Below are 18,915 nucleotides of genomic sequence, written 5' to 3'. Positions count from 1 at the left end.
ATTTTTATTCATGATAGTGGATGTAAAGTATTTGAAGTTGGAGTTTCTATTAGTGGCCATGTTAGTTTCAAATGACACCTAATCATGTCATGCAACTCCTTTACGAACATTTCAAGGTTCTTCATATCAAAATCAGAATGTATTGATTATATGTACATGTCATGTAGTTGACCACAATCAACTTCTAACTAAACGAAATTTCATTTACTTCAAAAATATGTTTGATAATTATTCATATAGTTTTGGTGTGATCCATTAGAGGTATCATCCTTTTGGTGATAGGCTTTCCAAAACCAACAACTACAAGGGATTGAAGTGATTTTTTACTACAACAAACCAAAGGTATGTAACCCTAACTTGGTATTTTCAATTACATTGTGGTTCATATTAGTTTTCATTGTTTATTGTATGTTACCTTCAAAGTGTTATGACATAGATCCTTATTGGTTGCATGTGACCTTAAATGTTAAGTGATTTTCCGCATTTACAAGTATTTTATAACCTATCAAACCTATCATTTTTTTGGTATTTGTAACGATGTGAAATTTCAAACCAAATTTTCATTTTTAAATTCCATAAAAACATTTCATATTGTTCAACACCAATTATTCAATTAACAAAGTTTCCAAAACATCATATCAAATCCAGGATCCATAGCAGCTCTTCCCAAACATAGCGTGTGTACAATCATGTCGGCGCCTTCCCGCGATCCTCGCTAGTACCTGAAACACATATCACATAACACAGTAAGCATAAATGCTTAGTGAGTTCCCCAAAATACCACATACTGCATATACGCCACTCGAGGCAATAACTCTACGACACATTCCGGTCAATATGTCTCAGGTTCCTTCCGGTCCCACATTCTGAGTATATATTCCGATCCTACTCTGTCGACCTTCCGGTCCGTACCATACTGACCTTCCGGTCCATACACTGTTGACCTTCCGGTCCATACCATGCTACTCATAACATATACAACGTATACATATCATATAGAAACACATATCACATACTCGTCATAGCACATAAGACCTTCCAGTCACACATGGTTACCACTCTAGGTAAGGTATAATGAGAAGACTCACCTCGTATGATGTCTAGTAACTCACGTGCTCGATATCCCGAACTCGAAACCAATGACCTAGCCGCAGCCTAATCACATAAAGTAATTATCTCAAATCAATAACGGCTCTCAAGGATAGGCTATTCCCTTCCCATGCTCTCTTAGAAGGTTAAAGGACCATTTTACCCTTATAATGGTCTAAAAGTCCGTATGCTGACCAAACCCTAAAAGTCAACGAAGGTCAACTGTAGGGAGGTATGCTGCGCGTACCAGCTTTTTAACGTCCCTCTTTCTCCAATAAGCCCTAATCTCATGCATGACTTAGTCTTAACGTCCAAGATTGGATTTTTATGGATCTACAACACAAAATACACTGAAATGGGATAGATCCAGGTCCATGGAGTTCCTTTGCTCAAAAAGTCTCCACCTTTGGGACTTAAACCCAAAAAATGCTTCTATATGGTGTTCATAACAAAAGAGTGGTAAAGTTCTAAGCTTTTTACCTTTGTGAGAAACTCCCCACTCAGTTAAGCTCAGACTAAAAACTAGGACTTCAATCCTTCCTCTGCAAAGCCCTCTCTTCTTCTTCACAAGCACACAAAGACACTTTCAATCTCAAAACACACACACACACACACAGAAGATCTGAACGAAGGTTAAGTTCCTTTAGGGTTTCACTCACTGGAAATGGTGGTTGGGATGGAGGCCATAGCATTCCTTTTATAGTGCACGAGCTTCAGTTAGGTTTTTGAGTGTGGATACACTACGCCCGACGTAGACTAAGGTACGCCCAGCGTACTGGATAGAGTCCGTGTCCAATGCACGCTCATGAGTACGTGCAGCGTACTCACTTACTATACTTTTCTTTTTGGGGGGTTATATTTGACAACTTTGAAAAGAAGAAGGGTTAGGGAGATATACCCAAACCTCGGTATGTTACAATTCTTCCCCTCTAGAATCATACTTCTCCCTCGAAGTCTTACTCTGCAAATAACTCTGGATGCTGCTTCTGCATCTCCGACTCTGGCTCCCAAGTTAGCTCAGATCATCTCTGATATTGCCACTGGACCTGAACCAAAGGCACCTCCTTGTTCCTCAGAACCTTGATCTTCCGATCCAAGATTGCGATTGGCCTCTCAATGCAATTCAGGCTCGCGTCCACCTGAATATCCTATTGCGACACTACCATTGTCTCATCGGCTATACACTTCCTCAATTGGGATACGTGGAAGGTATCGTGGATTTGACTCAGCTCCTCGGGTAGCTCTAAACGGTATGCTACCTTGCCTACTCTAGTAATCACCTTGAAAGGACCAATGTATCAGGGCCCCAGCTTGCCCCTCTTCCTGGACCGGATCACTCCTTTCCAAGGAGATACCTTCAGGAGAACAAGGTCTCCAACCTGGAACTCAAGCTCGGATCGTCGCCTATTCGTGTAACTCTTCTGGCGACTCTGGGCTGTCAGCAACCTCTGTCTGACCTATTGTATCTGCTCAGTCGTCTTAAGCACTATCTTAGTGCTACCCATCACTCGTTTTCCTACCTCTCCCCAACAGATGGGGGTCCTACACCTCATCCCATATAACAGCTCAAAGGGAGGCATACAATACTCGAATGGTGGCTGTTGTTGTAGGAAAACTCAGCCAAAGGTAGGTATGTATCCAAACTTCCACCGAAGTCCATGAAACATGCTCGAAGCATGTCCTCAAGCGTCTGCATCGTCCGCTCACTCTGTCCGTCCGTCTGTGGGTGATAAGTGGTACTGAAGTGCAACCTCGCACCCAACTTGATAGCTTCGTTTTATTTACTTCTTTTTATAGTTTATTTTAGTACATTTCATTCGCATTTTAGTTAACTTCCATGCATATTTTCCCTTTTGTTATTTTTATGACCATTTCGGGGTACTTTCTAGTTTCTTGAGCATTATTGTAGATTTTCTTGGAAACTAGCGGGGCGGCACTCTTGGGAGGAGATTGGGCTTGAAAGGAATTGGGGATTTCGTGCTTGATGGCTATGAAGGTAACTCATGGGGTGGACCTGTCAATTGCTTGAAGGCTTGGAAGAATTGAGCTTTAAATTTGAACGACGCGGGAGAATTCTTGAGTGTGCAAGATCAATATTTGGGAGTTTGCGGAAGTTTAGAGTGATGTGGATAGACAAATTGGGCTTTAATTGAAGAAAAATGGTTTAGGAGTTGATTGGATTCGAACTGGGCCAATGGATTAGCTGTGGGGGCCCAAAACTTGAAGAAGCCCAAAATTACCCGTCAGAGCCTGCGGCCCGCGTAAGATTCCCCGTGGCCCGCGTGGATTCCTGACAAGGGCAATTTCAGGATTTTGCTAAGAGCTCTATATTGGGAAGTTTGGTGTGCCTCTTTAGCCTTATCTTGAAGGTCCGATTTTGAGACTTTCTCTCTGGAGTTTGGAGCACTTTTGGAGGCCAAGAACACTTGAAGAATATCTTCTTTTCATCTCTTGAATCTTGTCAAATGTTTGGTACAATCTTATCTAACTTTGTTCATTTGAGTTTAGCCATGCTTGGCTAAACAAATATTGGTTGAATTTTTGTTGAATCTTTTGAACTTTTGTTGGATGTTGAAGAATCCATGAACTTGTTCTTAAATTGTTATGGAATTGTTTTGTGTTTTATCATATTATCACTACTAGTATGTTTTTATTCATGAGTTTAAATATGTTTGTGGTGATTAGTTGGCTAATTTCTTGATTAAGTAAATGATCCTCAAATTAGCAAGCAACAAATGATTTTTGTGTTGTTTTTGCTTCACACAATCATAAAAACATTTCCTCCAACATGGTGGTGAAAGCATTTGACCCCTCTTGGATTTGGTGACTTTTTGGTTCTTAATTCTAGTTGACTTTCACTAATTACATGCTATTTGGAATTAGTGACTTTGACTAAGGAAATTGTTATGAGCTACTCTAGCCATTTCAACAATTAAGAAAAGTCTAGGTAATCTCAAGCTCCTTGGATTGCTATAGCCAAATTAAGGATTTAAATCAAAGTATTGCACCATTGGATTCTAATGATATGTTCATCAAAAGTCAAAGTGAGGAAAATTTAAGTCAACCATCTCTCCTTTATTGATTTTACATCAAACTCTTATTTTTGTTGCATTTGTCTATTTAAATCATAGTTAACTCTAGATTGTTTCAAGTATTTCAAAACACCAAAACCCCCCATTTTATTTTTATTGTCATTTTACAAGTATTTTTACAAAGAGATTTTTCATAGAGTTATAAATTGAACCAATCTCCGTGGATTCGATCCCTTTACCACTATACACTATTTTAGTGTGTAATATTTAGGGTTATTATTTGTGTTGGCCTCGACAACCACCAAATTTTTGGCGCCATTGCCGGGGATTGGTTTATTTTTAATCAATTTGTTTCTCTATGCCCAGATCTCAGCATACAGGTGACTTGATTTACAATCCAGAAATCGAAAAAGAAGCAAGGCGTTTGGCGAAGGAAAAACGAGTTGAACGTGGTCAAACTTCTAACCCCCACAGGGATCCGGAGGTTGAAACCGCTTCATTAAGTAATATAGAACCCGATTCTAGTCCCGACCCTCGCCACGAAATTCCCGAAACACCACCCCTACAACAAAATCCACCCATTATTGAAACGTACATCTCGGTCTGACACAATCGAGATCGGCACTCCATGCCGCAACACCAGCTCTCTCACATATATCTCTGGAAGCCTCTCTGTGGAAGAGCTCTCACTGATAGCAAGGAAGTGAGCGCTCTTTGTCAGCTAATCCACAATCACCCAAATTGCGTCAACACCACCCGCGACCGTCGACAATTTGGTGATAAAATCCATAGAAATTTGTTCCCACTTCCACTGGGGAACCTCCAGTGGCTGCAACTTACCATGCAGACGCTGGTGCTCAGGCTTAACCCAACGACAGGTCAAGAACCTCTCCATTACCCACGCAACATCCCTCTTCATACAGGGCCACCAGTAATCTCTCTTCAGGTCCAAATACATCTTAGTGGCCCCGGGATGGATTGAGAATCCTGATCTGTGTGCCTCCTTGATCAATATGCTACGTGTTCTGCCTATTAACGACACCCAAATCCAACCGTGAAAGGTCATAAACCATCGACTATCGGTAACAAACTCGGATACCTGCCCAATCACCCTCTCCCTCTTATGGTTCTCCAGTCTCACAACCTCTGTCTGGGCCTCTCGGATAGTATCCAATACTGGAATCATTACCATCATCCTCATGCATATATCTCTAATTGGGGCACTCTCCGCCCTGTGGCTTAGTTAGCCTTGCCCGAGTGGTACATGATCTCAAAGTCATAATCCTGTACCACATCCAACCATCTCCTATAGCGCATGTTCAGGTTGGGCTGATCTGTCAGATACTTCAAACTCTTGTGGTCCATGTATATGGTACATCGAACCCCATACAGATAATGACGTCATATCTAAGGGCGAACACCCAGTTCATGAGATCCATGAACGTTGCCGGTGCATTGGTGAGCCCAAAAGGCATCACCATGAACTCGTAATGCCCATAACGAGTCCTAAACACCGTCTTCAGAATATCCTCATCCCGCACCCTCATCTGATGATATCCAGACCTCAAGTCTATCTTGGAGAACCAAGATGCACCCTGCAACTGATCGAACATATTGTTGATCCTCGGTAGTGGGTAACGGTTCTTGACCGTCAACTTGTTCGGATCCCGGTAATCTAAACACATCCGGTGCGAACCATCCTTTTTTCTTGAGAAAAAGGATCGGCGCTCCCCACGACGAGCTACTCGGTCGAATGAATCCCTTTCCCAGTAGCTCCTGAAGCTGCGAGGATAACTCCTGCATCTCTGATGGCGCAAGGCAATAGGGTGCCTTGGCAATAGGCGCTGCTCCCGGAACCAAATCAATATGAAACTCCACCTGCCTCTCCGGAGGCACCCCGATAACTCCTCAAGTAAAACATACGGGAACTCACGCACTATTGGGACCTCACCGACAGTACTCAGCGTCTCTGTGGCAACTCGTGTATCCATCACATAGGCTACAAACCCTCTACAACCCTGCTGTACACTCTGCCTCGCTCTGGCAGCCGAGCAAAATGCTGACCCAGATCAGGTACCCTCGCCATACACTGTCAGCACTCCCCCACTAGGGTCTCGTATCGTCACCAGCTGACGCTTGCAGTCTATAACAGCCCCAAATCAACTCAACCAATCCATGCCCACAATGACACAAACATCCCCATCGCAATCGGGACCAGATCTATTGGGAACTCAACACCGAAGATCTCGAGTACACATCATCGAATCACATCTGTAGAAAAAAACGCTTGCTCGTCAGCTATAGAAACTCGCAGAGGTCAACTCAACGCCTCCCACCAGATACTAATGTGCTGACTAAACGCTAATGACACAAAAGATCGACTCGCACCCGAGTCAAACGACACCAAAGCAGGTACATAATTCACAAGGAAAGTACCTATGCATACCACCATATAAGCACAATATCTCAAACTCTGTAAGAATAAATAAACGAATACGTACCAACCACAACGTTGGGCGTTGCATGACCCTCCTCCGCTATCAACTGAAAGGCTCTCCTGCGTGCCTTCGGTGCCTCGGCCTTCACTGGCCGACCCTCAGTAGCTCGTGCAGCAGCAGGGGATGATCCTTGTGCTGATCCCTATAATAGTTGTAGGCACTCGGCCCTCCGGTGACTAGTCTGGTTTCAATGAAAGCAAACCATGAATCCCTTGGGGTAGTCCTTGGCTATATGACCCTCCTTGCCACATTTCTAGCAAGCACCTACTTGACAAACTCCATCATGTCCCTTGCCGTACTTCCCACAAGTGCGACCCTTCTAGCCTCCAGATCTCGAATCAGCGAGCTTTGCCTGCTTGGCTGCCGGCTGCGACTGCACCGGTTGCATGTCCCTCCTCTGAGACCCGGCCTCCTCCTTGTCCTGAGTCTCTATCTCAATCTCCTTCTTCCGAGCATTTGCCTGGAGCTCAAAAAATGTTCGGTACGTCGAGTTCGCCACGAACTCCCGAATGTCTCTCCTCAATATGCTTAAATATCGGCTTATGCATGTCTACTCAGAAGACACGTACTCGGGGCAAAACAACGCCCTCTCATGAAACATCCGTGTGATCGCCGTCACAGACTCCATCCCCTACTTGAGGGAAAAAAACTCCTGGGACAAACATTCCCTCTCCATCGGGGGAACATACTTGTCTCTGAACATAGTAGTGAACCTCTCCCGGGTCACTACAGTGAGCTTTGCAGGTGATGTGTGTAAAATCAACTAGTTTTAAACCTACTTTTAATTATAAAATTAACACACAAAGGCAGTGGACTTGTCAATTGTGGAATGGCTAAATAAGTACGGTATCGAACTCAGGGAACGCAAAATTAAAACTAATAACTAATATTATCTAAATGACAAGTAATGAAAATAGGGTTTTCTCTAGTTTTACAAGACTAGAAACTTTAACTAAAACTTAACTAATCAACTAATAGCTGAAAACACGTAAAAACAACTAAATTCAATGATCAAAAGGGTTTCTGCTTAGGTTCAACTCATTTACTCCTATGGTTCATTTTTATGTTAATGTAATAGATTAATTGTTATTGGTTACCAATTATAGTGATTAGGTTCACATTCGTTATTACTAATCCTTAGAAAATAGATTAATTTAAGCAGTGATCAAGTGATTAAACTAATAAACCTCCTAGTTCAATTATTCGGATTAAATAAGACTTGTAATTAGCTAATCGAATTGGTGATTCAATTAACCTCTTGTTGATGGTGTATCAATCAAGCTCACACATTAATTTACCCATTCTCTAGTTAATTCTAGTTTCATATTCATTATTCCTAGGCATATAACAATGTGTTCACATAGAATTATATGAGATAAGCAATCAAGAGACGTTCATGCAGCTTAATTACTTAGCAATTAACAGAAAATAGTTATGGTTAATGCATAAGGGTCTTCAACAAGCTTAATTTAACAAAATCACCAATTAACAATTCATCAAAAGAGTGTATCAAACCATAGGAGCAAATTCATTTTCCCTAAATAGAAACTAACTATTTTAGTCCATGATTTCAGTATGTAAAAGCCTAAAAACAAAACTAAGTAACCCTAACATCATTCTATGCAAAAGTAAGGTAGAAAAACTAATTAAATTGCCTTATTCCTTTCGAGATTAAAGGATTAGGGTTCTTCACACGTTCTTCTGATCTCCAACAAGTTCTTCAAAATCCATAAAGAGACCTCATTCGGATTTGTGGCCTCTATTTATAGATATCTCAAAACACGGGCTACTCGTCGAGTCCCTTTGTTGAACCCGTATGCGCAAGGACTTTACATATCTCTTTCGCGAACCTTCGTATATACTCGTCGAGTAGTCATCCCTACTCGCCGAATAGCTTCAGAATTAGCCATTTTTCTTCTTTCTTCCATTCCCGAGCTTTTGATCATAACTCCTGCTTCCTTTTGCTTTCGAGCTTCCCTTCTAGACTGAAAATACAATTTGAACATTATTAAGTACTGTTTGTCCATAATATGTAAATAATTAGCTAATAAATGATATAAATCTATACTAAAAATATAGCTAAGTATGCAAATATCAAAATACACCACACTTAACTTTTGCTTGCCCCCAAGCAAAACTGAATTTTAAACATACTAGCATCACATAAGACAATCCCAATCGAACCCAACCATTATGCCAAGACCGCAACGCATGAATTTGTGTCTAAATTTTTTCCTAAGGACCCCCTAATTCTAAATACTCACAATCCTCATAAACACTCGCCCACTTTTTCCGAACAATGCTCATTTTAAGCATCCCTCCATTTCCATCCGCAGACAACCTCCTAACCTCAAGGTATTTTCGGTTGAGCAATCCAAGCATACATAAACTAAAAAAATTACAATTCTTGATACCCTTATACAACTCTTTGGAATTCTTTACTCTTGATAATTTTGACTTTAATTTCCTTGAATTCACCATCTTTTGATTTTTCGGTATCTTCAACTTTTGAACTTTTGGGATTTTGATCTTCAATCTTCATACTTTGATAGCTCCAAAAATTCTAACAACTTTTTATTGTAATTCTCTTTTTTTTCTTTCATGTAACTCACTTTTTTTCACTCAATTCCTACATGCTTAAGCAGGGGCGCTCAACTTCAACCCTTATTGGTTAAAGATAATAATTTTCCTGGATACATTTCTGGTACACGATGCTAAACATATTGCATTCCTAAAACTAAGCAAGGTTGTGTTTTTGTCCCATGATTTCACTAGAAGAGGGGAGGCCTCAAATGCATTATAACGTATATAGGCTTAACTAAACATTTGGGTCTTCATAAAATCATCAAACATAATACTAGCATGGGATCCTAATTGCTTTTGCCAAAATTTCCTAATTTTATCCTAGCAATTTTAATGCAAAATTTTCAAAATTCTCAAATTTTATCTAATGTAACCACCCCTACCCCACATGCAATGTCCCCATTGCATTTATGCATGATAAATAGTAATAAAATAAAGAGGGAATTGGAACAAACTCCCCTGGGATAGTAGTTGCGAGGTTGATATTCTTCAATTTAGCTCCATTTTCAGCTGACTTTAGACATGGGAACAGCTCATCCATGCCTTGGGTGTCAAATCTGTGTGGTACAGCTCCAAATATGCAGGAAAATAGTCTTGGAAAATCTTCAGGAAATATCTTTAAAAGAATATGAGTAAACCCATATCAAATATGGACAAAATCCAAATGTTAATAGTGAAAAGAAGAACAACCACAAGTGATAAAAGCAAATTCCTACTTAACGTCCTAAAAGTTTAGAGTTCCAAATAACCAAAACAAAAACAAACATAACAAATTGTTTTTAAAACATCCAAATTAAACATAAAATCAAACCTCATTCTTCATCTTCCTCCTCATCTCCTTGCTGCCCACTCCCTCTAGCTCGGGTTCTCCTTGCTTGCATCCTTTCGTCCCAACTTGAGATATATGGGAATCCGGGTCCCTGCCTTGGTGTGAAATTCATTTGCTCAAATAAATAAGCAAATGACTCGTTAACATAATTCACGCCTCTCCCCATTTCGTCTTGGTACCTTCTCGACTCAATGTTGTACCAATCCATGGGTAACTCATCAACCATTGAAATAACCGGTGGGTCTTCCCGGACTCGCTCTCTCCTTTGTCTCACCCTTCTTTTCGGTTCCTCCAGCACTAATGGTTCATCATCATTGGGGATAGAAATATGCCCCCCACCAAAATCCTCAACAATCCTAGCTCTCCTGAATAATGTTATGCTAAAGGTAGTACTAGGAATCATTGTTAATGTCCGTGCCTCTTGTTTGTCCAAAGTACCATAAGTCCTTGCAAGCCTTGTCACAAACATGCCCCCGTTAATCTTTGAAGTGACTCAGTCCTTAACTGCCCCTTCCTCTAAATATTTTTCCATATAATGTGGCAAATTGCAAAAGACATTGGGAGTGATAATACTCCACATGTAGAAAATATCTAGAGTAGGGACTTTATCGTCATCCTTTCGCATGTTAATAGAACTCGCGATCAGACGATGTATCAAGCGATGAATTGGGGAACGGATGCTCCCCTCTTGGGCGGATGAAGGAATGTAAACCCGGTTTTCAATTGTGGTCCACCAAGTTGATGCAACCACATCTTCAGGCAAGTCTTTATGGCACTGTTCCAAGAAAGATTCAAAAGTTTCAGACATTATCACGTGTTGATCATAAATACCAAGTCTCCATGCCAACTCTACAATGCTGCACTGATGCAGCTCTCCTCCAATACATAATGAAATAACATTTGGGTTGTAGTAGTCATTACCACCCCGGAAGGAAATGGTGGCAAAAAACTCCTAGCACAACTCTTGATACATAGGTTCTTGAAGCTTGAATAATTGAGTCCACCCATCACAAATTATTGTTACCCCATCAACTTCAACAGATTTGATCAAATAACGGTTCAACTCTTCCTCCAACCCAGCTTGTCCCATCCATGCCCAATCGACTTCATTAGGAACGTAAATATCTTTGCGTTGCAATGCCTCCAGCTTGTTTTTTACACGTGCAAGTGAAGACTTTGAAGTTATTTGAGTAAAACTAAGCCATGGAATGTTCCCTTGATTACCCCCTCCTGTACATGTTTCCTGCATAGCACAACCAAGAAAACAACCAACAAAGCACAGGAAAAATAAAAGTTGTCAGATTCTGGCCATCACCAGCATGGACTCGCCGAGTCCACGAACAGACTCGGCGTGTAGGATGAACTTTGCGATTCCAAATCTGTTTGGTGGAATAAATCAGCCAAATGTGTAAATTACCCCAAGGGTTTGGTTCGGTATGTCCCAGAAGCATAAGCATTCAAGAAATTTTGTCTAAGACGTCCTAATTTAACAAGAAATCAAAACCCTAAAATTTAAGTTTAGTTAAAATGGGGTTTTTGCAGAAATTAAGGGCATGACTTACCAAAGATTGAACCTTTTAACAGATTAAGAATGAAAAACAGTTACATTTGAGTTGGATTGCAAGAGAAAAGAGGGATCAAGATGGAAGCTTGAGAGAGAACTTGCTCGTCGTGTAGGGATGGCGGCTGCAAATGTTTTACAATTAGGGTAAAACCCCCTTTTACCGAATGTAAAAATAAATTTTTTTTTCTGGTAAATACGTGGACTCGCCGAGTAGGTACTCCTGCTCGCCGAGTAGCAACGGATTTTCGCGTGTGATCGGGTTTTATTAAATGGGCTCACCAAGTAAGCGTGTGGACTCGACGAGTAATATACTTTGCTTCATAAAATTTTTTTAAACCGCCACCACCCTACACTTGAGCATTGCTTGTCCTCAAGCAATCATCATGAGTACAGAAGAAGAAGAAGATTGATAAAAACAGATCCTAAAAAATGAAAATAAAAATGAGAAATAAAGGAAAAAGAAAAACAAACTCTAAAATCGGGTTGCCTCCCGGAAGCGCTTCTTTTAGAAGAGTCTTTAGTTGGACTTCGTTCCCCTCTAAGGTTCTGTAGTGCCTCCCAGAAACAACCCTTCTTCAAGTCCTTCATCTTTTGGAACTCCTTCTTCATATTTCATCACTCTATGACCATTAACCTTGAAAAGAATTCCGTCTCTTGATATAAGCTCAACCGTCCCATGTGGAAAAACTTGCTTTACTATAAATGGACCATCCCATCGTATCTTCAACTTGCCCGAAAAAGTTTGAACCTTGAATTGAAAAGCAACACCTTTTGTCCCTCTTTAAAGTCTTTATTACCCTTCAATATTTTATCATGCCAATTCATGGTCTTTTCTTTGTAAATCAAGGAGCTAGTGTAGGCTTCATTCCTAAGCTCTTCTAAGACATTCATTTGCATTAACCGATTAGTTCTAAGTTCAGCCAAATCAAAGTTGCACACCTTTAATGCCCAATACGCCTTGTGCTCTATTTCAACCGGCAAGTGGCAATTTTTACCATGCCTATATGGTGTAGTACCAATAGGTGTCTTAAAAGATGTTCAGAAAGCCCAAAGTGCATCATTTAATTTATCCGACCATTCCTTCCGATTTCCTCCAACCGATCTCTCTAGAATTCTTTTTAACACCCTATTTGTTACTTCGGTTTGGCCACTTGTTTGTGGATGATATGATGTTGAGAACCTATGTTGCACCCCATATCTCTTTAATACTTTGGCCAATTGATCATTTGCAAAGTGAGTGCCCCGGTCACTAATGAGAGCTTTAGGAACTCCAAATCTTGAGAATAGTTTCTTCAAAAATCATACCACCACCCGAGCATCATTAGTGGGTAGTGCTTGTGCCTCCACCCACTTAGACACGTAATCAACCGCCACCAAGATATATTTATTCCCTTTAGACATGGGAAAGGGTCCCATGAAGTCAATCCCCCACACATCAAATATTTCACACACTTGGATGCTATGTTGAGGCATTTCATTTCGGGATGATATATTCCCCACTCTTTGGCATGTGTCATACTCCTGGACATATTGAGCAGCATCTTTAAAAAATGTAGGCCAATAAAATCCAATATCGAAATATTCTTAGCCGTGCAATGTGATCCATGATGTCCTCCGGCGGGTCCGCTATGGCAGTGTGCCAAAATTTCTTGACTTTCCTTCCCGAATACACATCTTCTTATCATTCCGTTCGCGCAGCTTCGGAAAAGGTATGGCTCGTCCCAAAAGTAGTATTTAATTTCCAAAAAGAATTTCTTCTTTTGTTGGCAAGTCAAATCTTTTGGGATATTTTTGGTTGCTAAATAATTGGCTATGTCCGCAAACCATGGCACTTCTCCCGCTATTACGAAGATATACTCATCGGGAAAATCATCTCCAATTTTATCATCCTCTAACTCTTCCAAAAGTGGGTTCTCTAGTCTTGATAAGTGATCGGCAGCTACGTTTTCCATCCCCTTTTTATCACGTATTTTGATATCAAACTCTTGTAGAAGTAGGACCCAACGTATCAATCTAGGCTTCGCATCTTGTTTAGCAAATAGATACTTCAACGCGGAGTGATCGGTAAAAACGATTGTCTTGGATAAAACTAAGTATGGCTGGAACTTGTCAAAAGCATATACCACTGCTAACAGCTCCTTCTTGGTAGTAGTGTAGTTCTCTTGGTTCGGATTCAATGTCTTGCTTGCATAGTAGATTGGTTGAAAATGTTTATCAACCCTTTTCCCTAAAACAGCACCCACTGCATAATCACTAGCATCACACATTAGCTCAAAAGGAAGATCCCAATTCGGTGTTATCATGATAGGAGTAGTGGTCGATCTTTCCTTTAGCAAATGGAATGCTTCATGACATTCCTTGGAAAAATCAAATGGTGTATCTTTCAAGAGTAATTGAGTCAAAGGCCTTGTGATCTTCAAAAAGCTTTTAATAAAGCGCCTATAAAATCCCGCATGGCCTAAAAAGATTCTTACCCCCTTGACATTTGTTGGAGGTGGTAGTTTAGCTATCAAATCAATCTTCGCTCTATCCACCTCTATCCCCATCTTTGAGACCTTGTGACCTAACACAATTCCTTCCTTCACTATAAAATGACACTTCTCCCAATTGAGAACAAGGTTGGTCTTCTCACATCCTGATAGTATTAGATCCAAGTAGGACAAACAATGTTTAAAAGAGGACCCGAAAACCGAGAAGTCATCCATAAAAACCTCCATAAACTTCTCAATCATATCATGAAAGATAGCCATCATGCACCTTTGGAAAGTAGCTGGTGCATTGCATAACCCAAAAGGCATGTGTCTATATGCAAATGTTCCGCCCAGGCATGTAAAAGTGGTCTTCTGCTGGTCTTGTGGGTCAATTGGAATTTGAAAGTACCCCGAAAAACCATCGAGAAAGCAATAATATAGATGACCGGAAAGCCTCTCGAGCATTTGGTCAATAAATGGCAATGGAAAGTGATCCTTGCATGTGGCCTCATTTAGTTTCCTATAGTCGATGCAAACTCGCCACCAGGTTACCATCCTCGTTGGAATTAATTCGTTATTTTCATTAGCCATTACCGTCATACCTCCTTTCTTTGGAACCACTTGGACAGGACTCACCCATGGGCTATCAGAGATCGAATAAATGATTCCGACGTCTAGTAGTTTCACCACCTCCTTTTTCACAACTTCTTGCATGTTCGGGTTGAGTCTTCTTTGTCGTTGTACTACAGCTTTTGATCCATCTACTAAGTTGATTTTTTGGAAACAATAGGCCAAACTAATACGCTTGATGTCAGTTATCTTTCATGCTATAGCACTTTGCCTCTTCTTTAGTACACCCACAAGGCTTTCTTTCTCATGTTTGGCCAAATCAGCACCTATAATTAAAGGTTTTTGCTGGCCATCTTCAAGAAATGTGTACTCCAAGTGATTTGGTAGTGTTTTAAGCTCAGTTTTGTGTTCTGAATGCTGAAGACGTCAAGTCCAGCCAGGGGACTTGTCGAGTCCGTGGTAATATTTGTGAATATTCGGGGTTCTTTGAATGGACTAGCCAAGTCGGGCGAGGCTACATAGCGAGTCGAGTCTTTTGCATTTTTGATTAGATCATTATAATCGGCTTCCTCGAGCAGTCTCTCTATTTCCAGCAGGTCCCTTTCAGCATCAAATTCTTCTTCAAAAGTGACGGTGGACTTGTTCGGCTCATCTTCATTTCAATCTTCCAATAATTCTTCCAACATGTCAATCGAAAATGTTGTGTCATCACTACTCCTTGCATACTTCATGGCTTGATCAACTCCAAAAGTGACTGATTCGTCTCCTGCCCAAAGGGTAAGTTTAGAAGCTCGCATGTCGACGATAGCACTTGCTGTATTAAGAAAAGGTCTTCCGAGTACGATTGGGACTTGGGGATCCGCTTCCATGTCTAAAACTATAAGGTCGGCGGGGAACACGAACTTATCCACTTTCACCAAGAGATCTTCACATATTCCCCTAAGGAATGTAATTGTCTTGTTTACTAGGTGAATTGCCATATGAATGGGCCTTGGCTCTGGAAGATCTAACTTTTTGAAAAACGAGTAAGGCATGAGGTTTACACTTGCCCCTAAATCAGCCAATGCATAAATGGTAGCTAAGTTTCCAAATTGGCAGGGCAGTGTTAAGCTTCCCGGATCACCTTTCTTCTTAGGAAGTTTGTTCAACATAACAGCTGAACAGTTCTCGTTTAGGACCACCTTCTTTACTTCTTCCATCTTTTTCCTATTGGTTAGCAGCTCTTTGAGGAATTTTGCATATTTTGGCATTTGTGCAACCGCTTCTATGAATGGCATATTGATCTGAAGAACTTTTATGTGTTCTCGAAACTTCTGGTAGTCTACTTCATTTTTTTCTTGTCTAGCTGGAGCTGGAAAGGGAAGTGGAGGCTGATATGGCTTAACCAGAGGCTGGTTTTTCTGTTTAGTTGGGGGACTCGTCGAGTCCATATTGTCGACTCGGCGAGTCGAGTCGGGATTTTATGTTTCTGCATTCACTCGTCGAGTCAGAGGGGTTATAATCTTCCCACTCCTGGTTGTGACGATATTTATATGTGCACCTTTTGGGTTACTTTTGGTATTACTTGGAAGTCCACCCGGTCTTCTCTCATTCACTTGTTGTGCAAGTTGACCCGACTGCTTCTCTATGTTGAGAATAGATGCTTGCTGATTCCTAAGCAAAGCTTGTTGATCTTTCATCATAAGTTGGTGTTCTCTCAACATATTTTGTTGATCTTTAAGTGTAGCATCGGTATCATTGTGTCTTTTTCTCGGATGCGGCTACGAATCTTGTAAGTATGTCTTCTAAATCTAATTTCTTTTCATGTACCGGTTCCTCCTTTTGGTAAAAACCTCAATCTTTTTGCTTATACTTTTCTTCCCTTGTCTTTTTGTACTCATTATATGGTAGCCATTCTTTCCTTGGTTTTTGCTAATTATCATCAAATCTATCACCACTTGAATAGCACACTTGTACCTTCCTGTTCCCATTCTCATCAAGATCACAATCTTTTGTAAGGTGAGGTCCTCTATAGTTTTCATATCCTACTCTTATAGCATGGATGGATCGGTCCATCTTAGTCATTCTTCGGTTCGTACTTTCCAACTTTGCCATCATTTCTGCCATGTCATCGGTAATGGAATTTACCGCCCCTCTAGTCAAGTTATTCCTTGGGTTATGGTATTCTCTAGAGTGCTTAGAGAATTCTTCAATTAGTTATTTGATCACCGGGGTGGCTTCTTTGTGAAGGGTCCTTGTAAATCAAGGAGTTGACTTGTGGTCACATTCACTCCATCATAGAAAATGGAGAGTTCTTGTCGACTATTAAGATCATGATGTTGGCAATTTCTTAGTAGACATTTGTATCTCTCCCACGCCTCGTATAAGGACACTCTAGCTTGTTGCTCAATGTTAGCAATTACTTTCTTCAGTTTGGCTATCTTTGAGGGAGGACAAAACTGATCAATGAATTCTTCCTTCATTTTAGCCCATGTAGTAATGGATCTTGGTGGTAGTGATTTTAGCCAATCCTTTGCAGCATCCTTGAATGTGACTGGAAGCATACAAAGCAGCACGGTTTCGCGAGGTACATTTGGAACATTAAAATAATCAGCTACATCGTTGACCTCATCAAAATGCTTGTAAGCGTCTTCGTGATCTTTCCTGTAGAAAGGGATTTCCTTCAGTTGAGCAAGTATGTGGCCCTTTAGTTCGAAAGTAGCAGTAGCAGGAATGATAGGTTATACAAGTCCCGGACAGGTATCGTCACGTATCCTCTTCTTCCATTCTCCCATGGGAACTTCATCAATGTTAGCCATGGGGTTAACTGGTTCGTCTTCAAATTCACTCTCTTTTTCGGATTTGGAGTTGTAATCGTACTCAATCTCAGTTTCTTTTGTATTATCTTCAAAACTTTCTAATTTACTTCCTTCGCCTTGTTGACTGCTGGCCTCACCTGCTTTCTTGTCCTTTTTCTTCCTAAAAACTGATTTGAGGTACTTGAATGGTGATTTCTTCGGCGGTGATTGTCTTCAATTACTTTATCTTTATTTCTTCTAAGTTCGGATTCCGGGTCTTCAAATGGAGGGACCAAAGGTGTGTTGGATCCTTGGGTCATGTAAACCTAAAATCGAAACAAGAAAAACGCGTAAAAAGAACGAAATTAAAATAAAATACGGGACCGTGTAACAGCGATGGACTCGCCAAGTCGCTTCGATTGCACTCGGCGAGTTCAAAGCAGAAATAGAAAAATTATTTACTAACTTCTAAGAATAGAAAATTAATTAAGCTTATCCTAATTACTAAATTACCTACGAACTAACTTTGTGCAAGATAAATCTTACACAAAGGATTGATAAAACTAGAGATTAGAATTAATTTTTGAACCGTTCCCCGGTAACGACGCCAAAAACTTGATGTGTGTAAACTCAACTAGTTTTAAACCTACTTTTAATTATAAAATTAACACACGAAAGCAGTGGACCTATCAAATGTGGTATGGCTAAATAAGTAGGGTATCAAACTCAGGGAACGCAAAATTAAAACTAATAACTAATATTATCTAAAAGACAAGTAATGAAAATAGGGTTTTCTCTAGTTTTACGAGACTAGAAACTTTAACTAAAACTTAACTAATCAACTAATAGCTAAAAACACGTAAAAACAACTAAATTCAATGATCAAAAGGGTTTCTGTTTAGGTTCAACTCATTTACTCCTATGGTTCATTTTTATGTTAATGTAATAGATTAATTGTTATTGGTTACCGATTATAGTGATTAGGTTCACATTCGTTATTACCAATCCTTAGAAAATAGATTAATTTAAGCAGTGATCAAGTGATTAAAATAATAAACCTCCTAGTTCAATTATTCGGATTAAATAAGACTTTTAATTAGCTAATCGAATTGGTGATTCAATTAACCTCTTGTTGATGGTGTATCAATCAAGCTCACACATTAATTTACCCATTCTCTAGTTAATCCTAGTTTCATATTCATTATTCCTAGGCATATAGCAATGTGTTCACATAGAATTATATGAGATAAGCAATCAAGAGACGTTCATGCAACTTAATTACTTAGCAATTAATAGAAAATAGTTATGGTTAATGCATAAGGGTCTTTAACAAGCTTAATTTAACAAAATCACCAATTAACAATTCATCAAAAGAGTGTATCAAACCATAGGAGCAAATTCGTTTTCCCTAAATAGAAACTAACTACTTTAGTCCATGATTTCAGTATGTAACAGCCTAAAAACGAAACTAAGTAACCCTAACATCATTCTATGCAAAAGTA

General features: G+C 40.1%; 1 protein-coding gene and 1 non-coding gene across 2 annotated transcripts; one reads left to right on the top strand and one right to left on the bottom strand.

Moving 5' to 3' along the window:
• Window positions 1–15,295: 15,295 nt before the first annotated feature.
• LOC145016428 (uncharacterized) lies at window positions 15,296–16,066 on the bottom strand. The gene has a single exon (XM_078974747.1). It carries the CDS (start codon window positions 16,064–16,066, stop codon window positions 15,296–15,298), a length of 771 nt encoding a protein of 256 aa, XP_078830873.1.
• Window positions 16,067–16,943: 877 nt separating this feature from the next.
• Window positions 16,944–17,050, top strand: LOC145019138 (small nucleolar RNA R71). Its single transcript, XR_013667456.1, has one exon. It is a non-coding gene; the product is annotated as a small nucleolar RNA R71 (small nucleolar RNA).
• Window positions 17,051–18,915: the final 1,865 nt, after the last annotated feature.

This window comes from Lactuca saligna, chromosome 9, assembly GCF_052625555.1.
Source record: "Lactuca saligna cultivar CGN05327 chromosome 9, ASM5262555v1, whole genome shotgun sequence".
NCBI classification, from domain to species: domain Eukaryota; kingdom Viridiplantae; phylum Streptophyta; class Magnoliopsida; order Asterales; family Asteraceae; genus Lactuca; species Lactuca saligna.
This window is presented reverse-complemented; position numbering and strand designations above follow the sequence as displayed.